At 47.3% G+C, this 11859-nt stretch overlaps 1 protein-coding gene across 1 annotated transcript; it reads left to right on the top strand.

Annotated features, from left to right (window-relative positions):
* The first annotated feature begins 592 nt into the window (after positions 1-592).
* Positions 593-1818, top strand: LOC119351944 (transcription factor MYB93-like). Its single transcript, XM_037618709.1, has 2 exons — positions 593-864; positions 1034-1818. Exons 1-2 carry the CDS (start codon positions 593-595, stop codon positions 1722-1724), a joined length of 963 nt encoding a protein of 320 aa, XP_037474606.1. The 3' UTR covers positions 1725-1818.
* The last annotated feature ends 10041 nt before the right edge of the window (positions 1819-11859 follow it).

The following is an 11859-nucleotide window of genomic DNA, read 5'->3' on the forward strand; positions in this document are numbered from 1 at the left end:
AAACATTATTCAGCGGTGAGATCAGCGTGTCGATCAGCATCTCCAAGGAAGGAGACGAGGAAGGTTCCTCACTCGTCCCTGCCACTACCTGACGTGCTTAACCAGATCCTGAATTACAGGTGCTACACTACACAGAGCGCTCTCATAACGAATTTTCTATACAGCAGCCTGCCACTTGTTGGGAGTGTTCACTTTATTCTTCCTTGTTGCGTGCCTTGCGACATGCAGCGCATGCAGGATATATCTGATCTTACGTGGCCAGATCTCCGGACAACTGCCCTCCTTGACTTACATCGTACACACGCCTTTTGTTTACAGTATCCGACATAGACAAACTGTGCAACACTAGTCGCCACGACGGCAGAATGGAAGGAAAATTCGTAGCTTCCGCGGCACCTCTCGCTCGTGCCCTGTCAATCTGTCATGGAGTACGACCATGGACTGGCCGTGTCCTCTACTCCTCTATATATACGTGGCCAAGGGAAGACACGAACATAGTTTCTGAGTTCTGACTTCTGGCTACTACATCCTCCATCACAGCCACCAGTCGATCCTACTAGCTAGCAGAGCTTGTATCGAGAAAATCGATCTGATGGGGAGGTCGCCGTGCTGCTGCCGCGACGCCGACGTGAAGAAGGGGCCATGGACGGAGGAGGAAGACAAGACGCTGGTGGAGCACATCCAGAAGCGCGGCGGGAACGTCGGCAGCTGGCGCCGCCTGCCCAAGGCCGCCGGCCTCAACCGCTGCGGCAAGAGCTGCCGCCTCCGCTGGACCAACTACCTCCGCCCCGACATCAAGCGTGGCAACTTCACTGACGAAGAGGAGCGCCTCATCATCACCCTACACGCCGGCCTTGGCAACAAGTACGTACCTAGTCCACGTCCAAATTAATCCAACTACTCCACACACCATCACTCGCACAACAGCTTAGCCGCGATGCACTGTCAATTTCTTCACCGTTGGCTTTTGTATAATAGTTGTTAGTCTTGAAGCGACACTGACATGCATGGATAATTTTTCGGTGGATATTAGGTGGGCAACGATCGCGACGCACCTGGAGGGCCGGACGGATAACGAGATCAAGAACTACTGGAACACGCACATCCGCAAGAAGCTCCTACGCATGGGCGTCGACCCAGTCACGCATCAGCAGCTGCCACCCGGCCAGAGTCACCACCACCTCAACGCCACCTCCATCGCCCACCACCCCGGGGCGCTCCTCTGGGCTGCGGCGGCTACAAGCCTCGGCAGCTTGGACACCGGCGCCCTTATGCAGGCGCAACTTCTACAACAGCTCCTCCAGGTCATCGGATCCAACAATGGCGCCAGCGGCCTCATCGCCAACCTAGCTGCAGCAAACGCAATGCTAAACTCAAGCGGTAGCATGGTTCCGAACCTCTTGCAGGAGCAGGACCAGATGAACTGCCTGCAGCCGGGTTACCTCTGCAACACCTCCAATTTTGCAGAGCAGCACGTGCCGCAACAGCAGCTGACCAACGACACGTCTCCGGGAACGAGCTCCTTTGCAGCAGCTAAACAGGCTGACCAGCTCTGCTGTACTGCAACTTCATTTGCATCGCATGATGTTGCACCCGTGGGTAACTGGTCGCCCGCGCAGGAGTTCGGTGGCTTGCTGGAGCCCATGATGGAGCTGCCCGATCTGTGCTCTCTAGAGAGTGATTCTTTCTGGAAGGACATACTGGAGGACAGCTACCGTTTGTAGATTCCTCCTTCCGGCTGAAACAAGTGTGTTGTGTATAATAGTTTTGTACAGCGTTAGATCCATCATAGAGGTGTAGATGGGATGATAAAACATGCATTGATTTGTTTGTGTGTTCATTGTGCTTCTTCCAGTATATTGGTCAGTGAAGTTGAAGGTTGTCCATTGCTGATTTAATGTGACTCAGTGCTCCTTATCAGTTAAGATGTTGCCAATAAGATGGCAGACAACCGAAACAATTTTGTCGCAATGACTGTGGTGCTTATTAGATAGAATTTGGTTAAGGTTGGAGCTTAGTAATAGATGCTTCAATGAAATATTATACTGGCTTACACATCCCATGTTAGCTAATAAACGAATGGACCTAAGGTGTCCTAAAAAGCTAGTAGATTTCATTTTCAATGTTTCTTGAAGGAACCGGCAGGAAAACTATCTTTTCATTTTTTCTCAACCAAAGATGAATTTTATTGGCTCAAAATGAAGCATAAAAAAATATATAACATAATGAGGATATACTCGGCCTCTGCATAGTTAGGATACACACAGCAACGCCAACTCACACATGCAAAAACCGGACGACAACTAACAAAGTCATAAAAGACCACAACTTTGCGTAGGCAAGAAAACAAACCAAAACAATCAGATTTGCGGTCGGCAGACTACAATAATGGCCATATCCGCATAAACCATATGATGACACCAAATGGACGACAACGTCATTCAACAACAACACCTTCAAGAAGGGAGCGACACTCAAGCGCCGTCGTCATCAGATCCAACCACAAGGCCAGAATCTAGGTTTTCGTCCTGAAGAATCAATCTGAGCATATTCAAGCAATGCCTTCAACAAGGTATGAACGTACTACGGGAGGGGAGCAGATCCCGCCGCCGCCAACCACCGGCGGGCTTTGCCTGATATGTGCTCTCTGGAGAGTGATTCTTTTTGGAAGGACATACTGGAGGACAACTACCGTTTGTAGATTCCTCCTTCCGGCTGAAACAAATGTGTTGTGTATGATAGTTTTGCATAGTGTTAGATCCATCATAGAGGTGTAGATGGGATGATAAAACATGCATTGATTTGTTTGTGTGTTCATTGTGCTTCTTCCAATATATTGGTCAGTGAAGTTGAAGGTTGTTCATTGCTGATTTAATGTGACTCGTGCTCCTTATCAGTTAAGATGTTCCCACTACGATGACAGACAACCGAAACAATTTTGTCGCAATGACTGTGGTGCTTATTAGATAAATTTGTTTACGGTTGGAGTTTAGTAATAGATGCTTCAATGAAATGAATTGTTATACTGGCTTACACATCCTATGTTAGCTAATACACTCGAATGGACCTAAGATGTCGTAAAAAGCTAGTAGATTTCATTTTCAAAAAAATTTCAAAGAACTGGCAAGAAAACTATCTTTTCATTTTTCTCGGTAAAAACTGAATTTTATTGGCTCAAAATGAAGCATCAAGAAGATACATAACACAATGAGCACATATCCGGCCTCTACATAGCTAGGATGCACACAACAACACCAACTCACACATACAAAAACGGACGACAACTAGCAAAGTCATAAAAGACCACAACTTTGCGTAGGCGAGAAAAAAAATCAAAACAATCAGATCTGCGGTCAGCAAAGTACAATATTGGCCATATCCGCATAAACCATCTAATGACACCATATGGACGAGAGGTTATTCAACAACAACGCCTTCAAGAAGGGAGCGACACTCAAGTGTCACCGTCACCAGATCCAACCACAAGGCCAGAATCTAGGTTTTCACCTTGAAGAATCAGTCTGAGCATACCAATGCCTTCAACAAGGTAACAACGTACTATGGGAGGGGGGCAGATCCCGCTGCTGCCTACCACCAGCGGGCTTTGCCTGGAGGCGCTAGCCAACGACGGCGAGGAGAGGGGCACCAACGGGCAGGGGGGGAGGGGGTGACTAGGGGTAGGTTCTGCCCAAGCCGCTCCCTAGGAACAACTCGAGGGCTTCTTCCAATTGGGAAGGAGTTAGTTATATCGTCCCCCTCTCACTATCTTTTCATATGAAGAGAAGGAGGGTTCATGTACAGAGGTGGAAAGTTTTTGTAGAGAACTAGCTGAAACTCGACGTTTTCAACAATGTATACGCCTTCCATACAATTTTATGTAAATATATTTGTAGGCAATGGTTTTATGAAGTTATTTAGATTAAATAGTGATACGTCTCCAATGTATCTACTTTTCCAAACACTTTTGCCCTTATTTTGGACTCTAACTTGCATGATTTGAATGGAACTAACCCGGACTGACGCTGATTTCAGCAGAATTACCATGGTGTTATTTATGTGTAGGAGCAAACGTTCTCGGAATGACCTGAAACTTCACGGAGCCACTTTTCAGAAAATAAGAAAAATACCTGTAAAAGATGAAGGCCAGGGGGCCCACCACCCTACCTCGTGGGCCCCCTGTTGACTCTCCGACTCCAACTCCAACTCCATATATTGTGTTTCGGGGAGAAAAAAATCAGGGAGAAGAAATCATCACGTTTTACGATACGGAACCGCCGTCAAGCCCTAAAACCTCTCGGGAGGGCTGATCTGGAGTCCGTTCGGAGCTCCGGAGAGGGGAATCCGTCGCTATCGTCATCATCAACCATCCTCCATCACCAATTTCATGATGATCACCGCCGTGCGTGAGTAATTTCATCGTAGGCTTGCTGGACGGTGATGGGTTGGATGAGATCTATCATGTAGTCGAGTTAGTTTTGTTAGGGTTTGATCCCAAGTGTCCACTATGTTCTGAGATTGATGTTGCTATGACTTTGCTATGCTTAATGCTTGTCACTAGGGCCCGAGCGTCATGAGTTCAGATCTGAACCTATTATGTTTTCATCAATATATGAGTGTTCTTGATCCTATCTTGCAAGTCTATAGTCACCTATTATGTGTTATGATCCATTAACCCCGAAGTGACAATAATCGGGATACTTACCGGTGATGACCGTAGTTTGAGGAGTTCATGTATTCACTATGTGTTAATGCTTTGTTCCGGTTCTCTATTAAAAGAAGGCCTTAATATCCCTTAGTTTCCGTAAGGACCCCGCTGCCACGGGAGGGTAGGACAAAAGATGTCATGCAAGTTCTTTTCCATAAGTACGTATGACTATATTCGGAATACATGCCTACATTATATCAATGAACTGGAGTTAGTTCTGTGTCACCCTAGGTTATGACTGTTACATGATGAACCGCATCCGGCATAATTCTACATCACCGATCCATTGCCTACGAGCTTTCCATATATTGTTCTTCGCTTATTTACTTTCCCGTTGTTATTGCTATCATCACTACAAAATACCAAAAACATTGCCTTTACTACCGTTACCTTTTGTTATCGTTATCACCACTATCATATTACTTTGCTACTAAACACTTTGCTGCAGATATTAAGTTTCCAGGTGTGGTTGAATTGACAACTCAGCTGCTAATACTTGAGAATATTCTTTGGCTCTCCTTGTGTCAAATCAATAAATTTGGGTTGAATGCTCTACCCTCAAAAACTGTTGCGATCTCCTATACTTGCGGGTTATCAAATAGCTAGTGTGGATAGCAAAACCACCTTTTGAAAAGACTTGTTCCTGGATTAAAATTGGTTCATGATGTTTTTTCCCACCGTAGTTTCCTAAAAAAATTACACTAAGAACCATATATTTTCTAGCAAATTAAGTGACAATTTCGAAGCCAGATCAGCACAAAACCATTTTGAATAGAACCATAGTTAACTATTGGACAATTTTTTTTACTTGGTGGCAATAGTCAGCATGACATGTCGCATCCGGTTGGACAACCACTAAATGTGTTTGGAAACATAATAAAGAAATAATTGTGCTAGATCCGTTCACTCAAGAAAAATTGTGCTAAATCCATTGTAGTGACTTTACACACAAAAAACACTTGAGCATGTTTTCTGTGTCACAAATATTAGATTCGTTTTGTTAAACTATTATGTACCCTAGCAGAAAAAAATGATCTACAAAAATAATTACTGAGCATCGACATATGTAGAGGACTAAATTTAGAAAATGTTACAGTCCCAACCAATGTAATAGGAAAGCTCGAGATATTAATTAACATTGGGTGATGCTTCTCGATTACTTGGTCTTGGTCTCCAGGGTGAAAATCCTATGTTTGATCCTACTTGGTTATACCTCGCAATGACGGTGTTCTTTGTGCCGTTATCCTGATGAAGGCATTGTTTAGAATTTACATTGACTTGATCTTCGAGGTGAAAATCCATGATATGTCCTTTCGTGGTTGGATCCGGCAATGGCGGCACTTGTGCGTCGCTCCCTTCTTGAAGGCGTTGCTTTTCCAGAACCTTTTTCGTAGTCTTTATACTATCAAGAGATGGTTGGTGCTAATGGTCACTATTGTATATCACCAACTGTTGTTTTCTTTGCTTTGGTTTTCCTTTTCTTTTTCTTCCTCTACTAAGGCATAGCTTCGGTCTAGTATGGCTTTGCTTCTGCTGGCGTGATTGTGTGTGTGTGTGTGTGTGTGTGTGTGTGTGTGTGTGTGTGTGTGTGTGTGTGTGTGTGTGTGCATCGTAGTTAGTATGCAGAGGCCAGGTGTATGTTTATTATGATTGTATTCCTCGATGCTGCATTATGAGTCAATAAAAATGCCCTTTATAAAAAAACAGGCTTGCATTTCATGGACGTAACACCATCAGATAGATGAGCTGCCCTATTTCTTTATGGTGCCTTATTAGTTAGGGTAGGAAGTTGTTTGTGCAGTGTTGAAAGGTGATGGAGCTAACTCAAGCATACAGAGACCGACGCGCGGCCTTCTAGAGCTGAGACGGAAGTCAAAATGAAGGGTTTTACCTCTGATCATGTAACAACATCAAATTAAATCTAATGGCTAGATGTGCTAAGCATAAAGAAGCGATGGCTTGGTGCTCTAGCTGATCGATCCCTACAAGAGCAGCAAAAGGGTCGTTTATAGTTAGGAGTTGGGTAGGTTAAAGGCTTGCCCGATGTTTGAAGCCTTTCTTTTTTCTTTTTTGTGAAACGTTTAAAGCCATTGACTTGTTCCAACAATAATAAGGGAAGAGAAGAAGGATCGCTGTGAGTGACCAATGATTATCGTTGGGTTATTCTGATCTTACACCTTTAAGGAAGTCATATGTGTCATTTCAATGGATAATGACTGGTAGCATTTTTTAAGTACAAGGTTAAAAGAACTCTGTTGACTTTAGTTGCTCGTGCCAAGCTAGTTGTAGTTAAGGATATTGTTTGCTCTGGGTTCTTGGAGCTGAATAGGAAACGGGGTGGAACAATTAAACTCGGTGCACGTTTTCTTAGTGTGCATATGAGCGGACTGGATTGGCACGGATCGAGCCGCTGGGTCATACTGAGCAATTCTGGCCAACTAAGTAAAAGGTGAAAACGGTGAATCCAAACATTTTTTTTGCAGGGCGGTGAATCTAAACTAAATTATGAAAGGGCAACGCTAGACGCCGGCCATAAAAGATCCGCCGCCTCGCGAGCCATTGGATTCAATCGTAAGATTATCGTCAGATTCAGCTACAAGCTTTGCAACAAGGATGATGTTGCGTTCAGGTGTTTCAACAGAGTTCATGTTGTTGAACTTTCGTAACAAAGGTATTGTTGCGGAATTTTTTCACAATAGGGATAATGTTGCAGACTTCTTTTGTCTCCACTAGAAAGTCTTTCAACATCGATAGTGTTGCAGAAATCTTTCTTGCAACAAGGAGGATGTTGCAAGAAAACAAATCACGGTATCTCGTTCTGCGCGAGCTCCGGTCGAACAATGGTGAGGGAGGAGCGGCGCTCGCCATCGCACCGCCGCCGATGAGCGCCGGGCCTCTGACAAGGTCGCCTCGCCTCCATCCTCCTCTCCGGCAAGGTGGGCACACCGCGTGCGGCCGACGGTCGTGGTGGAGGCAGGCGGCAACGGTGGCGACCGCGCCTGACCCCGGCTGCAACCTCTCCACCATCATTCTCTTCGGCAAGGTGGACGGTTACCAGTGCTGAAGGGTCGAGTGACGCACGTGGGATCTGGATGTCGCCGCGTCACAGTCTCACCTTCGTCATCCTCGGTCTGCAACAGACCAATTGTTGCGGGGCGTAAGATTACAACAAAGGGTGAGTTGCAAATCTAATGGCCATGGCCCATGGGCCCCGTGGTGTGCAGAGAAGACGGCGGATGCGAGAGCTGCAATCCGCCGGGTGAATAGAAGCGTTTCTCATTATGAAACGGACTTATCTACTTATTACTCCCTCCATTCCAAAATATAGTGCGCCCGCGCTTTCCGAGGTTCAACTTTGACCGTAAATTTAACCAACAAGACCAACTACGGCGGGAGAAAAAAATTATATAACTGAAAACTTCTTTCGAATACGAATTCACTAATATAATTTTTGCTCCCGCCACAATCGGTCTTGATAGTTAAATTTACGATCAAAGTTGAAGCATGAGGATAAAAGAAGCACTACATTGTGGAATTGAGGGAGTATCTCTTAAGGCAGAGAGTTATGTACACCCAGAAATGATGGCGTTTTACATGCCTTGTCTCAAAGGAAACACTTGATGACGACATGAGACAGGACCGATGGTTAAATATCGTTGCTGTTTTTCTACTTACCCATGCACAAACCACACACGAACTGCTAAATGCTTGTGAACGTGGGCAACTGAGGAAGATTCTAGGCGAAGCTAACCCTGCCTCGCCGAACCAATCGCAAGGCCGGGCAAAACAAAACAGTAGCTAGCTGGTGGATGAATTGGTGCACAAAGGGAAACGTATTTGACTGCCGTTTGTCCGGAGGGATCAGCATGCATGCATGCGACGCAGGTCGCCCTACTTGACGCGACGAGAGATTTTCAGTTACCTACGGCGCATGCACGCCGCGTTTACCGAAGCGACGACGCCGACGTGCCAACCAAACCACTATGCAGGCAGGCTACACGTACCGGCCGGCTGCCGGATGTTGTCTCGGTGGCTTTTGTCCCTTCCCTTGCACAAGGGATCAGGTGGCGGTCTGAACGGGAAGGCAACGTGTGGTTTTCCACGGGAAGAGATGGGTGGTGAGCCACGGTCCCGAGTCCTGACGCTCGGCGCCGTATGGATATGGTCATGAGCACTCAGATGCAGAAGCTGCACATGAGCTCCTACAAGAGCCACGGTGCCTTACGTTTATGCTCCAAAAGAATAGGTCATAACGCAGGCCTAACTGTTGGGACTGGGAGCGGTTTTCCACGAGTATTTTAGTTGGATTCTTCACCGAATTCACGACCCAAATCATCTGGCAAAACCTCAATCCAGCCGCCAGTAGGATTAGCGAAGGACATATTAGTATAGTATAGTAGGCCAAGGCCATCTCCAACCTCACCCTAAACTTTTCGTATCAGTCGTAGTCATCCAACGTTGTGCTGTATCGGTCCACAGCGCGGTCTGAACATACTTGGCTTTGCAGGAGTCCGGACCGCTCCCACGCTCGCTTCTAGCCGTCCTGACCCACCCAAAACCCCTCCCGTACCCACACGAGCTTCCCACCTGAAACGGTCAGCGTCACTCCAGAGCACCAGTGCCCGCACTCATGCCCGGCCAGGGCGGATCGCTCATTGGCGCCGACATTGAAGCGGCACGCCGGCCGAGAGAGCGCCGCCCACGCCGCTTCCCTGCGACAACTACATGTTCAAACAACAGGAGACCGCCTGTCCGTCCGTCTGCCGCCCACATTGATGGCACACAGTTGCCGAGGCATCTCCTCCGGTGCCACCTGTTCGTCTCTGTGCCGCCTGCCATTACTATATAAACCTCTGCCCCGGCCATAGCCACAGTGATCCACCTCCAATCTCTCTCTGCACCACTCTCACCATGGATTCCTTCCCTGCCAAAGCTCTCTGGGATGGGCTGACGCCGGGCCACAAGAAGGTGATGACCGTCATTGCCGCCGACAGGCAGGCGAAGGACAATGACGTCCCAATGGAGGACGCGACCAACGACGATCCGGCGCCTCCCTCCTACTCCTCCGCACCACCCTCCTCTGCCTCCATGCCACCCTCGCCGGTGCACTGCACCATGACCATCGACGAGGCCCGTGCCCATTACATGGACATGGTGCGGGTGTTGGGGAACGTAGTAATTTTAAAATTTTTCCTACGCACACGCAAGATCATGGTGATGCATAGCAACACGAGAGAAGAGTGTTGTCTACGTACCCTCGTAGACCGGAAGCGGAAGCGTTAGCACAATGCGGTTGATGTAGTCGTACGTCTTCACGGCCCGACCGATCAAGCACTGAAACTACGGCACCTCCGAGTTCTAGCACACGTTCAACTCGATGACGATCCCCGGACTCCGATCCAGCAGAATGTCGGGGAAGAGTTCCGTCAGCACGACGGCGTGGTGACAATCTTGATGTTCTACCGTCGCAGGGCTTCGCCTAAGCACCGCTACAATATTATCGAGGATTATGGTGGAGGAGGACACCGCACACGGCTAATAGATCTCAAGGATCAATTGTTGTGTCTTTGGGGTGCCCCCTACCCCCGTATATAAAGGAGTGGAGGAGGGGGAGGGCCGGCCCTCTCTATGGAGCGCCCTAGGGGAGTCCTACTCCCACCGGGAGTAGGATTCCCCCTTTCCTAGTAGAACTAGGAGCCCTTCCAATTAGTAGGAGTAGGAGGGAAGGAAAGGGAAGGGAAAAGGAGAAGGAAGGAAGGGGGCGCCCCCCTCCCTAGTCCAATTCAGACCAGCCCATGGGGAGGGGTGCGGCCACCCTTTGAGGCCTTTCTCTCCTTTCCCGTATGGCCCATTAAGGCCCAATACGAATTCCCCTAACTCCCCGGTACTCCCGAAAATACCGAATCACTCGGAACCTTTCCGAAGTCCGAATATAGTCGTCCAATATATCGATCTTTACGTCTCGACCATTTCGAGACTCCTCGTCATGTCCCTGATCTCATCCGGGACTCCAAACTCCTTCGGTACATCAAAACTCATAAACTCATAATATAACTGTCATCGAAACCTTAAGCGTGCGGACCCTACGGGTTCGAGAATAATGTAGACATGACCGAGACACGTCTCCGGTCAATAACCAATAGCGGAACCTGGATGCTCATATTGGCTCCTACATATTCTACGAAGATCTTTTATCGGTCAGACCGCATAACAACATACGTTGTTCCCTTTATCATCGGTATGTTACTTGCCCGAGATTTGATCATCGGTATCTCAATACCTAGTTCAATCTCGTTACTGGCAAGTCTCTTTACTCGTTCCGTAATACATCATCCCGCAACTAACTTATTAGTTGCAATGGTTGCAAGGCTTATGTGATGTGCATTACCGAGAGGGCCCAGAGATACCTCTCCGACAATCGGAGTGACAAATCCTAATCTTGAAATACGCCAACCCAACAAGTACCTTCGGAGACACCTGTAGAGCACCTTTATAATCACCCAGTTACGTTGTGACGTTTGATAGCACACAAAGTGTTCCTCTGGTAAACGGGAGTTGCATAATCTCATAGTCATAGGAACATGTATAAGTCATGAAGAAAACAATAGCAACAAACTAAACGATCAAGTGCTATGATGTGATCCCGTTAATCAAATGACAACTCATGTCTATGGTTAGGAAACATAACCATCTTTGATCAACGAGCTAGTCAAGTAGAGGCATACTAGTGACACTCTGTTTGTCTATGTATTCACACATGTATTATGTTTCCGGTTAATACAATTCTAGCATGAATAATAAACATTCACTACTGGAATCAGCTACTTTGCCATCTGCCAGCTCTTTGCCGTCTGCTAGCATACGACAAAGAAGCTCTTTGCCATCAACTACCCGAAAGCAGACGGCAAAGAACTGGCTGATGGCAACGAAAGCCTTTGCCATCAGCCAGTTCTTTGCCGTCCGCTAGCTGACGGCAAAGATTCTTTGCCGTCGGCTAGCAGACGGCAAAGAGGGAGGGGCCCCACTGATGAGCTGCTTATAAAAAACTTAACGGGCCCCCCTCTTTGCCGTCTGCTAGCAGACGACAAAGAGCAAATAAGCGGACGACAAAGGGGGGCGGACGGCAAAGATTTAACATATCTAACGGCGCGCCC

This window comes from Triticum dicoccoides, chromosome 2A (assembly GCF_002162155.2).
Source record: "Triticum dicoccoides isolate Atlit2015 ecotype Zavitan chromosome 2A, WEW_v2.0, whole genome shotgun sequence".
Taxonomy (NCBI): Eukaryota; Viridiplantae; Streptophyta; class Magnoliopsida; order Poales; family Poaceae; genus Triticum; species Triticum dicoccoides.